At 50.2% G+C, this 19,714-nt stretch overlaps 1 protein-coding gene across 3 annotated transcripts in view; it reads left to right on the top strand.

Annotated features, from left to right (window-relative positions):
• Window positions 1-1,492: 1,492 nt before the first annotated feature.
• Window positions 1,493-19,714, top strand: part of RGS3 (regulator of G protein signaling 3) — a 123,608-nt gene continuing 105,386 nt past the window's right edge. For all 3 annotated transcript variants that reach the window (XM_055301679.1, XM_055301678.1, XM_055301684.1), the window contains exons 1-4: window positions 1,493-1,788; window positions 15,726-15,776; window positions 17,683-17,741; window positions 18,777-18,871. In XM_055301679.1, the coding sequence (XP_055157654.1) occupies window positions 1,710-1,788; window positions 15,726-15,776; window positions 17,683-17,741; window positions 18,777-18,871 (284 nt within the window). In that variant the 5' untranslated portion in view covers window positions 1,493-1,709. The remainder of the gene's footprint in view (window positions 1,789-15,725; window positions 15,777-17,682; window positions 17,742-18,776; window positions 18,872-19,714) is intronic.

Raw genomic sequence — 19,714 nt, 5'->3', positions numbered from 1 at the left:
AGCATACCTCTGTGCTGAGAAAGGATGCATGGACGCAAACTACCCCAGCCAGGAGGAGAATCAGGCACATTCAAGTCCAGGGTGCAGGTAAGTCTGTCTGTCACTGGTTGGAGCCAGGGGAGTAGGCTTGCCTCTGCTCTGGGCAGTGCTCATAGTATGTGGATTGGGCAAAGGGCAGAGCAAGGGCTTCACAGAGTGCCAGGTTTCAAACAGTCCGCTGGCCTTTATGTGACTCATTTGCACTTGACCATTAGTTTGCTAATTCCAGGGCTCCTTCTCTAGTGTCTGCTCCCTGCTGGTAGCCAGCTGGCCCTGAGCCTTCAAGATTCCTTACCTGCCTCCAGAAGGCAAGTCTGCAACCTGCACTTGCTTTGCTGTTGGCCATGAGGCAGGCGTGGAGGCCAAAGAAGAATGGACAGAGGATGTCAGGCAGGCAGGCCTGGGTTCAAATTTTAGCTCTGCCAGCCTTGGACAAGTCACCTCCCCTCTCTGCCTGAGGTTCAGATTTATCCCTGGTAAACTGGAGCTAATACTTCTCAGGATCACCATGAGGATTAAATGAGATGATGTGTGTTAATTGCCCAGCTCAGCCCCTGGCACCTGGTACACAAAACATTCAACTTTCTCCCTACTTTCTCTCTTGCATCTTCCAACCTTGTCTTGAGTGGATCCCTCAGCCAGATATCCATCTGGCAACTTCCAACACCTCCCATTTTTAGATTTACATAAGACCAGCAGCTTTCCCTCCCACAGCAGCAACAGTCAGAGATTTGCAGAGCAGATGTCTTGGTGTGAAACTGTTCCCAGGAGGTGTCCCACAAATGTTTGCTGACAAAGCAGTGCAGGGACTGACCTTCCTTCCAGCTCTGCCTCCTGACACCTGGCTCTGGAGACCGAAAGCGCCTACCCTGCCTGCCAACGGTGTGTTTCTGTCTGTGTTTCTGTCCGCGCTCCTTTTCCATGGCAGCAGGCTGCAGATAGGGGGCTGTGAGGTTGGCCTAGCAAGCTGCTCTGGTCTGGACCTGTGCGGAGGGGGCTGCTCCCATCCACGAGGAGGCTCAAGAGGCAGATGGAGAGGGCAGAGCTTGGGAAGGGGGCTGCAGCCTGGTGGGGGCAGCCGGTCCAAGCATGGAGAACACTTTTCCAAACCTCACCGCACTGGGCCGGGAGGATGCTCCTTTGCCCTTGCTTGGGTCCGGTGATTACAGGTCTGGGCTTCAAAGCATGTTAGGAACCTGGCTAATTGCTGGCTCGGGGGAGCTGGGCGAGCAGGCCAAGCCCGCCTGCGTGGACACGCCAGGGGCCACGGGCCTCGCATGGGGCGGGCACTTCCAGCCTGGAGCCGGGAGCCCCGGTGCGGCCGCCGGGTCCTCCCGGGCCCTCGGGGAGGGCTGCGGGCTGCGGGCTGCGGGGAGCGCGGAGGAGGGGCCACCGGCCTGCAGGTGGGGCGCTGCCGGCTGTCCTCCCGGCTGTCCTCCCGGCTGTCCTCCCGGCTGTCCCCCGGCTGTCCCCCGGCCGGCGGTGGAGGCCTCCCCATTCAAACGGCGCGGGCCAATGAGGGCTGGGCGCGCCGCCCGTTCAAACGCCGCGGCCCGCTCCGCCTCCGCCTCCCGCCTCCCGCCTCCCGACGCGGGCCGGGCCGGCCGGGCGGTGAACCTGCTGCCAGGGCGACGGGCAGCAACACCGACGCTTCGGGTTCCGCGGCCGCCATGCAGCGCTCCCTGCACCGCGTGGCCCTCGGGAGCCGGCGCGCCCGCCCCGGCCTGTCCTTCTACCTCGCCACCTTCGGTGAGTGCCCGCCGCGCACGCCGTGCCGGGTGCAGGTGCCCGGGAGGGGCTCGGGGCCCTCGGCCGGCTGGGCAGCCCGCGGGGCACCCCTGCTGCCCGGCCGGTCGCGCCAGGTGCCAGGTGCCAGGAGCACTGGTTCTGCCCCACTTGGCCGCAGTGATCACGCCCGCTTGGTCTTTGGGAGACCCGGTGCGCACCCCTAGTTTCCCATGAGCAAGCAGCTCAGGGTTAAATCGCGATCTTGTTACTACATCTCAAGATTTCCTCCCTCCTCTGGCCTTTGGCTCAGGGACAGAACAGGTGCCAAGTCAGCCCCCGGGGCGGGGGGGGGGGTCGGTGGGCTCCTTGTGGGCTCGCCTTGGAAGCTCTGCTGTGACCGTGCTGGATATCTGACCCACAGCAGATGTAGGAGAATTCTCTTCTCCAGGAGTGACCAGGTGCTCAGGAGGGTCACAGGGGCTGCCCTGGGGGCTTGAGGCAGAGACAAATGGGCAGGAGGCCCCTGCTCCCAAACCCCGACCTAGCATGCCTGGGTTCCCCCAAAGAACAGCGGGGCAGCAGCTTCCCCAAGGGTCTGGGCAAATCCAGCCTTTCAAGTAGCCCTAACAGAGATAAGAGCCCTGTCCAGAGCACAGCCCTTCATGTGTATCCTCACTGGTTCTGCAACTACCTGGGGAGAGCGGGTAGTATTTTCTCTGTGGAGACTTGAGATCCAGAGAGAGGAAGGTCGCCCAGTGGCAGACTTCGTACCTGAGCTCAAACCTTCTGAGATGACTTGTCCAGCACTTTTTTTTTTAATTGTATACAATTTTCTTTATAAAGGTTGGAGTAGTTACCAACATACGGGACTTTGGCCAGAGTTCATAGGCAGAACGGCCCAGGAGTTAGGCCCTCCCTGGGGCTCCGGCTCTCCTAGTCTCAGGCTTACCCCTATCGGCGTGCTTGGTTCTTCTTCACAAACGGCCTTTTTCTCTAGGAGCAGAGGGAGTGATAGAAAAGCAGTGGCTTGGCCCCTAGCAATGGCCTGTGGTCTGGCACCCTGGAATTCACTCGTCTAGTTGGTGGGCACTGACGATGGGAGTGATGAAGTAGCCACCATTTGTTGAGTACTTACCATGTGCCATGCCTTGTGTCAAGTGCTTTTTCTCGTTTGCTCCCTCCCAAACCTTGCAAGCAGTTCCTGTTATCCCCACCGGGATGTGGGAGTCTGGGTGGTTTCTGGGTGGTCTGAGTTGGTGGGGCTGGGGTGGTCAGGAAAGAGTGTCAAGGAGCTGTGAGGCCCTATTACCTTAGCTCTGTCCTGATTTATTTATTTTTTATTTTTATTTTTTAAAAATATTTTATTTATTTATTTATTCATGAGAGACACACACACACACACAGAGACACACACACACAGGCAGAGGGATAAGCAGGCTCCATGCAGGGTGCCTGACATGGGACTGGAGGCAGCACTAAACCACTGAGTCACCCGGGGTGCCCTCTGTCCTGATTTAAAGGTAAAAGTATATCTCATTGTTTTTTCCTCCTTGTTATCACTGTCAGATGGCTTCCTTGTTGAAAACTTAGTGGAAAGGAGAAAGCGAAGAATCACCTGTATTCTGACTCCTCAGAAAAGACCGTTGTCAGTTAACATTTTTATACCCTTCCTGACTTATTTGTGAGTGTGTGTGTAAGGGCGTGTTTAATTTGCAAAGAATCAAGGCCATATTGTATATACCGTTTTAGAATCCATTTCTTTTCCTTACTGGTATAGTGTGACTGTTTCCTAGCATCAGTTCATAGTCTTCTATTGAATTAATCATCCTGCCAGATCTGGGAAGTTGAGGAGTGTCCAGAACAGCAGGGAGTGGATTCCCCGCCCTGGCGTGGCCTCAGGGTTGGGTCGGATGGTTATCTGGAAAGGGTTGCTGCTTGAACCAGTGACTGTGACCTGAGTGTGCAGCGGGCAGGCAGGAGCCTGGTAGGGTGGGGAGCCTCCCGCTCTTATGTATGCAGTCTCCATTCAGATCTCTCTGAGGACACAGCTCAACACCAGAAAGTTCTGCCCTGTTTTTCCTGCTTAAATTCTAATTTCCTTGACAAATGCTGCCCTTCTTTGAGACTGTTGGTTTTCTTCATACATTGAGTGCCTTTTCTTGTCTGCTCATGAATGAAGATTCGTATTGGTGGTTACCAGACCTGGTTGCTTTGCAGAAGCACCTGGCAAGTCTATTGAAAACAGATTCCTGGGGCATCTAGGTGACATAGCAGTTGAGCATCCAACTCTTGGTTTTGGTCTTGGTTGTGATCTCAGGGTCGTGGGATCAAGCCCCCGTGTGGGGCTCCGAGCTCAGCATGGAGTCTGCTTATGACTCTCTCTCCCTTTGTCCCCCTTGCTCTTGCACACTCTCTGTCTCTCAAAATAATAAATAAATCTTTAAAAAAATGTCCCATAGATTCCTAGGATCTTCATAAGTCTAGGGTGGAGTCTGAGAATCTGTAATTGTAAGAAGCCATAGAGGTATTTTGATGATCAACCAGGTTTGGAAGCTATGGATTTAGTTAGCTTTGGTAGCCAGTGTGAACTCTCTTAACATGAAAGTCTTTGCTAAGTTTACCCCTTTGCTGGCCTTTTTCCAGCACGGCAGGTAGTCCCTGGTTTTTAGGAGTTGGCTTTGCCCTGGTAGGACCAGATGAAAGTGGTGCCAAGCTGATGGTTTACCAAGCAGTAACATTCATTCATTCATTCATTCATTTATTTATTTATTCATTCATTCATTCATTCATGTATTATTTTTAAAGATTTTATTTGTTTATTCACAAGAGACACACAGAGAGAGGCAGAGACACAGGCAGAGGGAGAAGCTGGCTCCATGCAGGGAGCCCAATGTGGGACTTGATCCCAGAAGGCCCTGAGCCAAAAGCAGATGCTCAACCACTGAGCCACCCAGGCGCTCCCCCAAGCACAAATGTTTAAAGGGAGCTAAATTTCCAGGATCTCTGGAATTATAAAGAAACAAAATTGTTTTCCTTCCAGAGAGAGTACTGTAGGCATATGTTGAGGTTTATGTAGTGTGTATATATGTATGTGGGCGTGTGTGTGTGTGTGTACAGGGGTCCAGTGCCTTGTCCCCTAGTAAGAAGCATGTTCAAGTAACATTAGTTGGCCACACACTGACTTCTTTTTTTTTTTTTTAAAGATTTTATTTATTTATTCATAAGAGACACAGAGAGAAAGAGGCAGAGACACAGGCAGAGGGAGAAGCAGGCTCCATGCAGGGATCCTGACATGGGACTTGATCCTGGATCTCCAGGATCACACCCTGGACTGAAGGCGGCGCTAAACCGCTGGGCTACCGGGGCTACCCCACACACTGCCTTCTAAGGAAGTGTTCTGGCTGCAGGAGAGGGGAGTATATAAACCAAGCCTAGAACCCAACTCCTCCAGAGATGACAAACGTGTTTTCTGTAGAACAGATGCCAGCCAGCTGCTGTGCAAGTTGGGCAGCGTGAAGCAGGGCCCTGAACTGGAGGCTGCGATCTGGCCTTGCCGGCTGCCCCTGACTGGCCTTGCTGCTCTGAGCCTGGGCTGGTCCCCGGGGTTGGCCAGAAAGCCCGTCCAGCGACTTCTCAGGAACCTGTCACTTGCTGGTCGGGGCCCTATTTATTGCCATTCCCGTCATTTGGGGTCTGTTTGCGTGGGAGCTCTCAGAAATTCTCAGTTTCTGGCCTTTTGTTCTCTTTTCCCATTCTGCTCAATTTTTAAAAAATCCTTTTTATTCAGAAAAGTGCCCCCCCCCATAACATGCAGTTCAGTGACTTATCACAAAGTAAATACCTGCGTATGCAACTTGTACGGGGGTGGGGGTGGGGAGTGGGAGGCGGTCAAGATGACCAATATCCAGAAGCCTCATGTTTGATGTTTGCAGTTTTCTTCTTTATCGTTCAGCTCAAAATAGTTTCTTATTTTTATAGCCATACTTTCTCAAGTCTTTAGGTGATTTGGAATTGTGTTTCTTAATTTCCAAATAGTGGAGATTTTCTTTTCTTTTTTAAGAATTTTATTTATTTTCTCATGAAAGACACACACAGAGAGAGAGAGGCAGAGACACAGGCAGGGGGAGAAGCAGGCTCCCTGCGGGGAACCCGATGCGGGACTTGATCCCAGAACCCTGGGATCATGACCTGAGCCACCCAGGGGTCCCAAGTTGTCAGTCTTTCTTTTATATATTTTGAAACAATAGAGCGTACAGATTTAGAATTACTATCTTAGTAGAGAACTGAAACTTTTATTACTATGAAGCCTTCTCTTTATTTCTAGTGGAGAAAAGTCGGCCTTTCCTGATGTCAAAATAGCTTCCCAACCTTTTAGTTAACAATGAATTTGCCTGGTGTACCTTTTTTCATCTTATTTCCATCAGTCTTCCTGTTTCCTTCTGTTCTAGGTGTGCTGTGCCTCTTACAAGTGGCAGGCACAGAGTTGTGGTTTTGCTGCTTGATGCAGACTCAGGGTGATACCTTCCTTTGAAAAGATATTTGCTTCTGTCAGGGGCTTGAGGTCATCAGTGATCCGGGATAATGGTACTGTTAGGGATTGGGATCATCTGATGTTAGGCTGCAGTCCCTTGAGGGCCGTATTCCCTGCAGAGCAGCCCTGGAGGGTTCCAACCCCAAAGGACCCCACTCTTGACAGGCCCTGGTCTCCAACACCCGTTCCTCTCACCCTGTGAGACAGACAGAAACTCCGCCCAGCTTCTCAGCCTCCCCGTCATCTCTCTGGAATTTGAAAACACCCTAAGGAGAGAATTAGTCCAGAAAACATTAAACTTCATTCCACAGAATTCCCTCCTCCCAGAGCCTGCTCCCTAGTTCCTCTCTGTCCTGTTGTATCTCCAAGAAACTACTTCTAAATGTTTTGTCTGGCTCTTCTAGATTTCCTCAGTGGACCTGTCATCCTAGAAATAAAGGTTCCCTAATGGGTGTTTTCTAATTATTCTGAGTCGTTTTTTCTCTTTTCATCTCCTTTCCTTTCCTCCCTCCCTTCCATCCTTCCATCCACCCACCCACCTTGCACCCTTCCAATCCTCCATCATTCCATCCTTCCTTCCACTCTTCCACCCTTTCTTCAACCCTTCCATAATTCCATCCTTCCTTCCATCCTTCCCTACACCCTTCCACCCTTCCATTCTTCCATCCATCCTTCCACCCTTCCATCCTTCCTTCTACCCTTTCATCCTTCCTTTCACCCTTCCACTCTTCCATGCTTCCATTCTTCCTTCCACCCTTCCACCCTCCACCCATCCTTCTACCCTTCCACCCTTCCATCCTTCCTTCCATCCTTCACTCTTCCATCCTTCCTTCTACCCTTCATCCTTCCTTCCACCCTTCCATTCTTCCATCCTTCCTTCTACCCTTCTGGCCTTCCATCCTTTTATCCTTCCTTCTACCCTTCCTTCCACCCTTCTACCTGTCCTTTCTCTCTTCCATCTTTCCTTCCATCCTTCCAAACTTCCTCCCTCCCTTCTACCCTTCCACCCTTCCTTCCACCCTTCTACCTGTCCTTCCTCCTTTTCACCCTTCTATACCTGTCCTTCCTCCCTTCCATCCTTCCTTTTTTTTTTTTAAAGATTTTATTTATTTATGAGAGAGAGAGACAGACAGACAGACAGGCAGAGGGAGAAGCAGGCTCCATGCAGGGAGCCCAATGTGGGACTCAATCCTGGGACTCCAGGATCACACCCTGAGCTGAAAGCAGGTGCTAAACTGCTGAGCCATCCAGGGATCCCCTTCCTTCTACCCTTCCATCCTTCCATCCATCTTCCTTCCATCCTTCCTTCTACCCTTTCATCCTTCCACCCTTCCAAATTTCTTCCCTCCCTTCTATCTTTCCACCCTTCCACCCTTCCTTCTACCCTTCCACTCTTCCGTCCTTCCTTCCACCCTTCTAAACTTCCCCCCTCCCTTCCATCCTTCCACCCTTCCATTCTTCCACCCTTCCATCCTTCTTTCCACCCTTTCATCCTTCCTTCCACCCTTCCCCCCTCCATCCTTCCATCTTTCCTTCTACCCCTTTCATCCTTCCATCCTTCCCTCCACCTTTCCACCCTTCCATCTTTCCTTTTTCTTCCTTCCATCCTTCCTTTTGTCCTATCAGTGGGAATGCCTTCCATTTGGTGGGTGCTCCATGTGTACTCATTCTCAGTTTTATAAGAGGCCTGCCAGGACTGTATGGTTCTTCTTCTTTCCATTGTACAGATGAGGGAACGAAGGGGTAGTGATTCAGGATCATCAATGTGGAACCAGGATCCAAGCCAGGTCATACTGACTCTAAAACCCTCGCTTTGCTAATAATTCCTTCCGTGCTTCCTCCCTGGTGTTTTCCCAATTAGACTTGTTCTACTGGAAAACTTTGATAGTGAAAAAATAACACACTGTAAAACATAATGAAAAGAAATCATTGACTTCACAGTGTGGCTTGAAGCCATCAGCAAGGATGTAATAGGTGTTCATCATTGTAAAATAACATTTGGCTATGGAGAAATTTGTAGTATAAGATAGGTAAAGGTGGCAAGAGTCATTTCTAAATTGCGGCAAAACTGACAATTTTAAAATTCAAGTTGTTATAGTAAAATTTAAAAGAAAATCATGAAAGGCAGAATAATGTGAATTTTCTGTATGTTGTGTTTATACATGAATAGGTATAAAAGAAAATCGTTTGCTCTGTGGTTGAAGCCTTTTCATGAATGTGCTGGGCTGTTCATGGGTTAACGTGAGACGATTCCAGATTTTGCAGTTGAATTGGTAATGAATACAGTTTCAATCTATCAGAATTCTTTGTGGAGAAAATCAAGGACCTCACAAATGGAAAGTGTTTTGTTTCCTTAGTCATAATATACTGATTTATCTTAGAATTATATTTCCTTAACAGTTTTAAAAATTGAAGAATTGCCTCGGAGTTGATATCAGGTTTATGTTACCTGACTACAGAGGCAATCTGGAGACATATTCATTATCTGATGCTTCGTAGCAAAGTACCCCAATAACTATTGGCTTAAAAAGCCCAAACATTCATTATCTCCCAGTTTCTGCGAGTCAGGAATTTGGGAATGGCTTTGCCGGGTGGTTTTTGCTGGGGGTTTCTGCTGCCAAGATGTTAGCTGGCGAGAGCAATCTATTCCTGGAACTAAAAAACAGCTTGGGAAACCACATTAATATCAGGTTTCACAGGAAGCAGAGAGTCAGAAGAGAGGAGTCGCGCTGACCCGTCATCATCTCTCTCCCACCAGTGTAGCCCCCGATCCCCTGGGCTCTGCAGGCCTCCTTCTGCCAGCAGGCACCAGCATAAGTCAGGCTGTTTCTCCAAATGGAACTCAAGATTCTCCTTCTTCAAAGGAACAGACACTTGCAAGGTTCCACAGGGCTGCATCCCCAGAGCTGGATGGCTCCCATCTCCCCAGCGCCCCTGCAGCATACCCTTTCTCCTGTAGAGGGCAGAAAGTGAAATCGGTAAATGTGTGTACCCCTCTCTGAGCCATGGTCAGGCTGCCCTGTGGGTCAGGCAGCTCAGGATCGCAGAGGGAGGGGTGCCTGACAGCCGGTTGGCTCCCTCCCGCTCTCTTGCACACACAGCTTGAGGTACAGACCCATCTCCACAAATCAAGGGAGAATCTGTTGAGTGTTGGTGGCTGGTGAGGCTACATGGAGACCCAGCCTCCTTTGTACATTTGTCCTGACATCGTCCCCCTTCCTGTGGCTCTCAACACATGGTAGCTCCTAAATGGGGAATTGCTTTTGAGGTGAACTGGGTTTGGGGATGACTGCTGCTTCATGGCAGCCCGGCCATGAGACTCTCAAGAGATGTATCCTCTGCACACTCCATACTCCTCTGATGTGAGCTACCTCTAGGACATGTTCCTGCTGATCCCCGAGTCCAGCAGTGGTGTGCGGGCCCTCATCTTCTTTTTTAAAATTTATTTTATTATTTTATTTTATTTTTTAAATATTTTATTTATTGATACACACACACACACACAGAGACAGAGAGAGAGAGAGAGAGAGAGAGAGAGAAAGAGGCAGAGACATAGGCAGAGGGAGAAGCAGGATCCATGCAGGGAACCTGACATGGGACTCGGGACTCGATCCTGGGTCTCCAGGATCACACACCCTGGGCTGCCGGCGGCGCTAAACCGCTGCACCACAGGGGCTGCCCTCTTTTTTTTTTTTAAAGATTTATTTATTTATTTATTCATGAGACACACACACACACACACACACACACACACACAGACACACAGAGGCAGTGACACAGGCAGAGGGAGAAGCAGGCTCCATGCAGGGAGCCCGACGTGGGACTCGGGACTTGATCCTTGGTCTCCAGGGTCACACACCCTGGGCTAAAGGCGACGCTAAACCGTTGAGCCACCTGGGCTGCCCGGCCCGCCCAGCCCTCATCTTGCTTCATTTTCTGAGTATGTCTCTGCCTGGCTGTGTCCTGAGAGTCAGAATTTGTCTTCCTGTGGTCCTCTTATAACAAACAGAGTAAGGTCTGCCAGCTTGAATTTCTTTTGCTGGTTTCCATGCCCTTTTATCTACAGGACCCAGTGAGTCTAAACCCCCCTAGGTGCCATGCCAGCAAAGTCTGGATTCAGTGCCTTCCCTGTGCCTTCTGAGGCTCACTGTCACCCAGGATTTTTCCTGTCACGTGCGTGCCTGTCTGTTCTCCCTTTGTCTCTGGGCCCTGGCTCCCATGCACTTCTACAGCCTCTTTGGGTCCCTATCACCACCTCCCTGTGCAGATAGAGTGCTCAACGGCAGCTCAGTGGGACTTGGGGGGGGGATGGGTGTGCCCTCTCCAGGGCCCCTGAATACCCTCTCCAGGGCCCTGTGGCCTGGACATTCCTGGTACTGTCATAGGCTACTCGCTGGACCTGGGCAGAAAGCGGGGATAGTGACCAGATCAGAGATTCCAGGGATGGGTTTTTCAGATTGGCTGAAGGCCCCAGGGTTTCAGCCTGACTTCCCCTCTACCCCGTGGTTTATTTCTTGAGGCTTGGGGATGTTTCTTTGAGCCTGCCCTCTTTTTGGGTTCTGAAGCAAAGCTATGGTACCTTGTCCTGTGCCTGATGACTCCCTCTGCTTCTGAGCCCCAGGGTTGCATCGGCAGGTACGGTGGTGTCCATTAATGGCTCTAGAAGACCGGGTTGGTGTACACACAAGAGTGCTGGAGTTGGGGCAGCATCTGGTCTCCCATTCTAGCCTGCCTTACCTGGGTCACTCTGGGTCCAGGGCAAGTCACCTTTCATATCTGGGCATGACTGTTCTGGCTCCCAGTCGAGGAGGCTGGGCAAGATGACTTCAGGGCCCTTGTGACACATTGATTTGATGGAAGGGGCTAAGTGGGGGAGGCAGAAGGAACAGGTGTGGCTGAGTGGGGTGGGGGTGAGTAGGGGCAAAATTCTTCATTTTGCCCTTATCTGTGAGCCCACGGATGGGCTGGAGGAGGGTGTGTGCTGCATTGGGGGCCTGAACCTCGGCTGTGGGGCTTGGTTTCTCTGCTGTAACAGGATAGAGGGCATGCTGGCCATCCCTGAGGAGGCCTGCAAGGGGTGCTGGGCAGTCTCCTCTGACTTCCGAGTCAGTCTTTACTCCAGGCCTGTCCTGTGCTCCAGCTACACTTTTGGCCTTGGCCATGGCCCTCCAAGTCACCTGGGCTGTGAGTTCCCTGTGGGTGGGCACCGGGCCATTCAGATCTGTCCTTTCTGACTCAGCGCCTCCCCGTGCAGGTGCCTGGCTAATGTTTGTCGAATGGAACCAACGGCCATTTGTGCTGGGAGATTTCTCCATCCTGATTTCTGTAAACGGGTTGTTGGTAGGTGATGGTGTTGCTCAGCACAGTGGCTCCCGCAGCTTTGGAAAGCCAGATATGTTCAGGCCAAAGCTGCCTTTGCACTGGTGATAGTTTCAGAAGAAACGTTTAGGGTTAAACACAGTGGCCTTTGGGTTGATGAGATGGGATCTGTGACTGCTGGCCACTTCTGTCTGTTTCAAAGCCTTTTCCTACTCGACACTGGATCCAGCATAGTTTTTGTAGGAGATTTCTCAGCTTGAGGAAGCCCCAAAGTGGTAATCGCTCAGATCTTGAGCTAATAATACCATGGATTCTCTTGGTGTCTTTCATCCAATGACCTCGTCACCCTGCAGTGTTATCTGATCCACACACAACTTGGCAAGTGCAGAAACCCCTGTTATTAGCTCCACCTCACAGCCAGGGACAAGGTGTCTCTGAGAGAGAGGAGAGTAGTTGGCACTGGAACAAGAACAGGCCTCTGGGCTTCTGAGATCTGTGTCCTGGGCAGGAGAGCAGTAGGAGTTTCTGATGAACGAGGGTTTGCTGGAATCTGAGTTATTTGGGTTTGCAGTTTAAACACCCCCAAAATGTGAGGGGCAAGTGGTTTCTAGGCCCCAGAGGTTAGGGAACTGCTCAGAATTTCCTTCCTTTCTGTTCTCCAAACCTTGCCTGGCCTTCCTCCAGCCAGCAGCAAAGCACAAGCGCCAGCCCCAGTCCCAGTTTCATGGGGCATGTCCAGAGATAAACATTTGGGATGTTGAGGAGATGTCTCACTGTGCCTGCCATGAAGAGTGGTGATCTAAGAGGACTCAGCCCGGACATTGACAGTAGAACCATGTCTGGGCAATACAGGTTACTGAGAGGCCACTTCTGGCTCAATATAAGATGGAACATTGAACAATCAGAGCTATCACAAAAGAAAAAGCGTTCCCATTACAGGAAGTGAGATCCCCGTCACCAGAGGTGATCAAGCAGAGGCTGAGGACTGTAAGACAGGGTTGTCATGGATGCAAGGGCTTTCCGGTTGATGTGTGGAGTTGCTGCAGGCTGAGAGGGCCTGCCCTGTACTCCTTGCTTCCCCAGTATGTGTTCACCAGGTGGATTGAGTTCATTGGCTTCCTGAGGTTCCAGGAAGAGTCCAGTGGACTGAGGAAGAATTGTCAACATGTCAGTGAAGGAGAGAAGCATGATCCTGTCCATGCTGAAGGGCCCACTGGGCATCTGTGAGGAAGACTTGATGTTTTATTTTGTTTTGATATTGTCTTTAAAAAAATTAGAAAACCCAGGGGGAAAACTGACTCCTCATTCTTCACCTGCTTTCCAGCCCTGGCCCTTCCATTATATTTACATTTACTCCTCCCTTCGTCTCTTCCTTCTCTCTCCCCCCGCCCTTCCGTTCTTTTTTCATTTCCTCTTCTTATTTTTAATTTTTATTTTTAAAAAGATTTTTTAATTAATTAATTTGGAGCTAGAGTGAGAGAGCAGAGGGAGAGGGAGAGAGAATCTCAAGCAGACTCTCCACTGAGCATGGAGCCTGACTTGGGGCTCCATCTTACGACCCTGAGGTCATGACCTGAGCCAAAATCCAGAGTCAGATGCTTAACCAAATGAGCCACCCAGGTACCCCCACTTCTTATTTTTAATTATAGAAGTGCTATAGTTCATAAAATTTGTATTGTTGAAACAAGTGATGAAGTCCTCTTGACTTCCCTCCCTCCAATTCTAGAGGTGATCTTTGTTTTTCATTTGACATCATGCACACACACACATGCACACAGAAATATATAATATGTGTATTGTTCTGCAATTTGCTTGTTTCTCTTAAAAACTTATTGCAACAATCTTCCCCTGTCAGGACATACAGAGCTCCCCCATTTTTTTTTTTTTTGCAATAGCCCCTATTATTCCAAGCATAGCCAGAGATGGCTCATTTAACCATTTTTATATTGATGGACATTTCAGGTGTTTCCAATTTGTCCTTATTTTAAACAGCACTGGAGCACCAGCCTTATGTGGTTTTTGTCCATAATAGTTACCTGGGAGTAGAATTGCCAAGTTGAAGGACATGCACAATTAAATTGTAATAGCTAGGGCACCTGGGTGGCTCAGTGGTTGAGCATCTGGTCGTGATCCCCGGGTCCCGTGATCGAGCCCCACATCGGGCTTCCCACAGGGAGCCTGCTTTTCCCTTTGCCTGGGTCTCTGCCTCTCTCTCTGGCTCTCATGAATAAATAAATAAAATCTTAAAAAAAATCTAATAGATATTGTCAGAACTTACCCTCCATTATACTTCTCACAGGGTTTGAGAGTATGTGTTTTCTTACATTTTTAACCAACATTTGACATTATCTTTTTTTAAAAAAGATTTTATTTTATTATTATTATTGTTTTTTAAGTAGGATACATGCCCAGTGTAGAGCCCAGTGCAGGACCTGAACTCCGTCTCTGGAGATCAAGACCTGAACTGAGATCACGAGTCAGAAGCCCAACCGACTGAGCCGTCCAGGCGCCCCTAAAGATTTTATTTTTAAGTAATCTCTACACCCAACTTGGGGCTTGAATTTACAACCCTGAGATCAAGAGTCGCCTGCTCCACTAACTGAGCCAGCCAGGAGGCTCAACATTATCTGTTTTTAAAATGATCTGTCAAGCACATTGATAGAAAATGGTATTTTTTAAAAAAGATTTTATTTATTTATTCACGAGAGACGCAGAGAGAGAGGCAGAGACACAGGCAGAGGGAGAAGCAGGCTCCTTGAGAGGAGTCCGATGTAGGACTCGATCCCAGGACCCTTGAGCCAAAGGCAGACCTCAACCACTGAGCCACCCAGGCATCCCAGAAAATGGTATTTTATGTTATCTTACATGTCCCAGATCTCTTTGAGGGCGAGCCTCTTCTTGTACATTTATTGGCTGTTTTGGCTTCTCTGAATTTCCAATGTATGACCTTTGTCTATTTTTCTATTTTGTTGTCTCATAACTTTATGATATCTTTCATTGTAATGGACATTTAAAAATCATATGGAGTCAGAGTTGTCTATCTTTTCCCTTGGTGCTTCTGCATTTTGTGTCTTGCTAAGAAGGCCTTTTTCCAAGCTTATAAACATGCTCAGAGGCTTTACAGTGTGCTCTAGTCTGGGGCTCCTCAACCTTTAATAGACCTGTGCCTCCCTGGGGATCCAGTCAAATTGCAGATTCTGGTTCAGTATGCCTGAGGTGGGGCCTGTGATTCTGCATTTCTGAGCATCACCCAGATGCTTCTGATGCTGGTGGTTCTCGGACCACACTTCGGGTAGTGTGGCTCTATGCCAATGGTTGGTTTCTCTTTCGGGACATTGGGATTCTGCGGGATGGTTGACGGTGGTAGCACGGACTCTGAAGGAGCTCTCTGGCCACGCCTGATCTCTTTGCCTTTGGTTTTCCCCCAAATCATCTGTTGTTTTTGTCCTTGTGTTGTGACTGCCTTTCCAGAACACAGCTAGCTGTCAGTCACAGTGGAAGGCTTGTCCTGACCTCCCCCTGGGCCCCTGTGGACTCCCAACCAAGGCCCAGGATCCTTGACTCTCCCATCTGGGCTCGTTGTGATGAGGTTGCAACAACTTTTCCAGATGTCCCACAGAGAGAGCTCTCCAGCGTTAACCTAGGCTGCCTTATAAAGTAATGAGCTCCCCATCACCAGAGAGGGTGTAAGCCCAGGGTGGAGAACCACTGCTGGAGGTATTGCAGAAGGGACTCTCGATGTTGTGACGAGGCTAAGTGGCTTCTGAGATCCCTTGCAGCCCAGAGACTGGATGGATCTTTGAATCACTTTACATGAACAGAAGAGCATTCTCATCACTGCTACCCCATCTTTCACCCAACAAGGAGATGAGTTGACGTTTCTTTTTTTTTTTTTTTAAGATTTTATTTATTTATTCATGAGAGACACACAGAGAGAGAGAGAGGCAGAGACACAGGCAGAGGGAGAAGCAGGCTCCATGCAGGGAGCCTGATGTGGGACTCGATCCTGGGTCTCCAGGATCAGGCCCTGGGCTGAAGGCGGTGCTAAACTGCTAAACCGCTAAGCCACCCAGGCTGCCTGGTGATGTTGTTTCTGTTGTTTCCTTAGGTCAGCTGAAGCTGTCGATCGATGCCCGGGACCGGGTTCTGCTGCTCCACAGTGAGTATGAGGCCAGGCGAGGAAGGTCCTCTGTGCCACTCAGAGGATTTTACACTTTACCTGTCCATTTATGCATTTGTCTGTCCTTTCACCCAGCACACAAGTAGTTACTGAGCTCCTGCCATGGCCTTCGCTGCCTGGACCCTTCTGTTTGGCCCTGTAGGCCCTGCCCAGCTTTCCAGCCTAAGTGGTTCTTGCTGTTGGAGCCTCCCTGTGCCCTCTTTCCTGTCCTGTTATGTGCACCCCCTTGAGAGCATCATGCTTGCTCATGCCTCTGTGCCTTTGCACGTGCTATTTCTTGTGTCTGGAGTCACCTGTCTTCTTTTTGAATTCCTTTTGAAAAATAACCCTCCCTCCCTCTGATTTTGTAAGAAACATGCCTGCCTTCATCATCATTAAGACTCAGGAAGGAAGGCTCATTTGGATTCATTTTTTTCCCCTCCAAGAATCACCCCCTGACCTACCTAAGTGCATTGTGTCCTTTTCTGTGTCCTTATCACAGCCCTGACTACACAGTGTCATTCTGGTCTATACAGGGAGTGCAGTGGGGCAGCAGCCATGTCTGCTTCACCTGCACTGGGGCCAGGGAGACCCAGGGTTTCCTCAGGCCAGGAGTCTGCCCCCCATGACCACGCCCTCGAGAGGAAGGATGCACACAGGAACAGTAGCTAGGACACCAGGCAGAGTAGACCAGCAGGCGCCTGGGGTCCTCCGGTCCTGGCCTTGGGGGGGCCCAAGGTGAAGTTCCCAAGGACCAGCAGAGGGGGGTTCTTTGCCAGCCAGAGCCTGACTCCAGCTGTGCAAACAGATTTTGCAAAATGCATCTTGGCCTCCACCACTTCATTTGTCCTGCACAGTTTGCTTTGGCTTCACCCCAGTCTTAGGGCTCTTCATCCCTTCCAGCCTGTTCTCTCTCTCCTTTGGCTTTCATAGGCTTCACGCCTCAGACTATGGGAGCCCCGTCCAAGCCAGGTCCAAGCCAAACCCTAGGGCTCAATCCAAACTGGACAGAAAAGAAAATAGCAAAGAGGCTCTGCTTCTGTCAGGCCTGCTGTCTGATTCCTGAAGACCTCAGGCAAATCGGCTGTGCTCACGTTCAGGAGCAGGCCTGCACCTCACCTCCCACCCACCCCTTGCTTTTTTTTATTATTATTATTTTTTCTCTAGCCAGCCTTCCTTGAACAGTTAGTTACTTGCTTGCCAGGCACTCTGCTCAGCACTGTAGACACATTATCTCATTTAACCGGCACAACTACCATGCGAAGTAAATGTTGTGGTCACTAACCCATTATTATCACTTCTCCATTGAAAAAATAGCAAATTCAGTTTCAGAGAGGCAAAACCACTTGCTCAAGCTCTCACGTCTAGTAAGTGGTGGAGCTGGCATGTGTGCTGGTCTGTGAACCCGGGGCCCCAGGCCATCTCTGGACCCAGGCTTTTACCTGCTGTGCTCTGCTGTCCACCAGCCACAGCGCAGCTGACAGAGCAGGGTAAGTTCTCTAGCCTGGCTTCTCCATCCCAGGAGGCAGCCTCATGTGGAGGAAGGAACAGTGGACTAGGAGTCAGGAGATAGGGATCCAAACCTAGCTCTGTCATCCCCATTGGTCTGATTGCTCTGTGGCTTTGGGCAAATTTCTTACTATCTCTGGGTCCCCCATTAGTCTCATCTTTCCCATTAAATGAGGGGTTAAACTTAATAAATTTGATGTTCTCTTTCAGTTGTAAGTTTCAAGGAATCGAATGTACCCTAGAATGGCTCAGTGAGGGTGCTGCCTGCATGTGGGAAATGGTGGGAATGAACTAGATCAGAGAGGGGTTAATAGCCAATGGCTGTTAGACACATTAGGGACTAGTGATGATCCTTCCCACCCATCTACCCACCCCAACATTTTCATTCTTTGTTTAGTCATAGAAGGCAAAGGCCTGATGAGCAGAGAGCCTGGCATCTGTGATCCCTACGTGAAGGTATATGATGAGCTGGAGGTGGGGATGGGGATGCTTGGGATCGGGGGGAGTGAGGGGCCATGGCACAAGACTGTGCCCCAGGGTCTCAGCACATCTGTGGGCCTGGGGCCATTCGAAGTGGCAAGGACTGCCTCATTATTTGGTCAGTAGGCATTTTTTAGGTCCAGTGATGAGGTGCTGAGCTAGGACAGGCCCCTCCCTTAGCCCAGCTTGGTCGCTAAGGCTTCTTGCAAGAGCTGGAATCTTATGGGTGAGCATAGCGAACGTGTGAGTGATGGAAATCCACAGATAATCCCAAGCCCTCTCTTGAAAAGCAATATTTTCACCCCTCTCCCTGGCAAAACCAGAAGCAAGGTGGCCAGTTTTGGATGGTAGAGGGGAGGGACTGTCTCTGAGGACTGCAAGATCCATCAGAGTGGGGGGCCCCTGCTATGAAGACAGAGGCCCCACAGGGCAGAGGGCCTACTTCTGGCCAGGACCAAAGGCCTGGCACCTCCCAGAGTGTGGCAGCTGGGATGCCAGGTGCAGGCCCTGATGCACCCCTCTCTACCCTCCCCAAAGTCCTCAGGCTGGTCAGAGGCCACTGTGGGCGAGGACTTGGTTAGGAGCAGGGCGGGAGCAGAGGCCTGGGAAGAGCAGCTTGCAGGCCAGAACACAGATCTGGGGCCTTAGCAGAGGCTGACCTGAGCCTCTGGTGAAGGAAGCACCCAGCAGTGGCAGGGAACTGAGAGGAGAGGCCGGTGCTGAGAGGAAGAGCAGAGGTGGCTTAGCTGCACCCCATCTACAGCCTGGCCCGTGGCTGCCTTGGTGGTGTCGCCTGCTGCGGGGCCCTGTCTGGGCATCTGACTCCGGTGCCTCGGCCCGGGCTTCTGTTTGTTTCCGGCGTCTGAGGACTGCACTCTGTCCTCTGCGGAGGCCTGTGTGAAGGCCACCCGGGAAGCCTTTGACCTGGGGGATGGGCAGCATCAGCTGTTGGGCTTGGGGGATTCCGCAGCTGAGAGTCATCATCTCCTGCTTACTTTTCTCCAATTCAAGATTTCTTTGATCCCAGAAGATAATCGACTACGTCGCCAGAAGACGCAGACGGTCCCAGACTGCAGAGAGCCAGTCTTCCACGAGCACTTCTTCTTGTAAGAGTCTGGGGCAGCCAGGCCCTCCAGGGGAGAGGGAAGGAATGTTTATCTGGAAACAACTCTGTTTGCCAAATCTAGAAGTAGATCTAAGCAGAAAAACAGTGACTTCTAAAGGATGTCTGTGTTTTCTCGTTCACTGGGGTCCTTGCATCCCTGGCACCGGGCCCAGCAGCGAGGTCCGTGGTGATAAGATATCGCTTGGCTGGTTCTCCCAACCAAAGTGCCCAGCCTGAGGCTGATGGCCCCTGACCAGTAGGGATTTTCCCACTGTGCCTCGGGCCAAGCCTTCTCTGTCAGTAGAAGAGATTTTCCAAGCTGTGAGATCCCTCCCCCTTATAAAACTTGCTACCCTCCCTGAGCCTCACCTTCCATAGTTGTAAAATGGGCTTAGGAGAGTAGTAGCCTCAGAGGGCTGGTGTGTAATGAGACAGTGTAATGCACTATTGATGATGATGATGATGATGATGATGATGATGATGATGATTTTTCACCCCTTCCTGAACTCCGAGGCTGATGGGAACTAAAATTCACTAATTTTAGTGAAAATTAAGAATACTTTGGCTTTTTTTCAAACTGCACAAGGTAATTTTGCTTATTATAGAAAAATAGATCAGCAAAGAGAAGAAAGGAGACCTCCCCCTGCACCCCCCAAGCTGTATTACTTATGACATGCCTCAGCTTATTTCTTCTCAGGTCTTTGGATTTGTGTGGGTGTGTATGCCTGTCTGTGTACGTGCAGGTGTTTACAAAAATGGAATTGTTCTATAGTATTGTGCAGGAACCTCCCTTTTGTCTCAAATGAGGTAATACAGACTTTTGTGTATGTGAATACTCACCCTC

The sequence above is a fragment of the Nyctereutes procyonoides genome, unplaced genomic scaffold, assembly GCF_905146905.1.
Source record: "Nyctereutes procyonoides isolate TBG_1078 unplaced genomic scaffold, NYPRO_anot_genome, whole genome shotgun sequence".
Lineage (NCBI taxonomy): Eukaryota > Metazoa > Chordata > Mammalia > Carnivora > Canidae > Nyctereutes > Nyctereutes procyonoides.
Note: the sequence above shows the minus strand (reverse complement) of the source record. Positions and strands in the feature narration are given on the sequence as shown.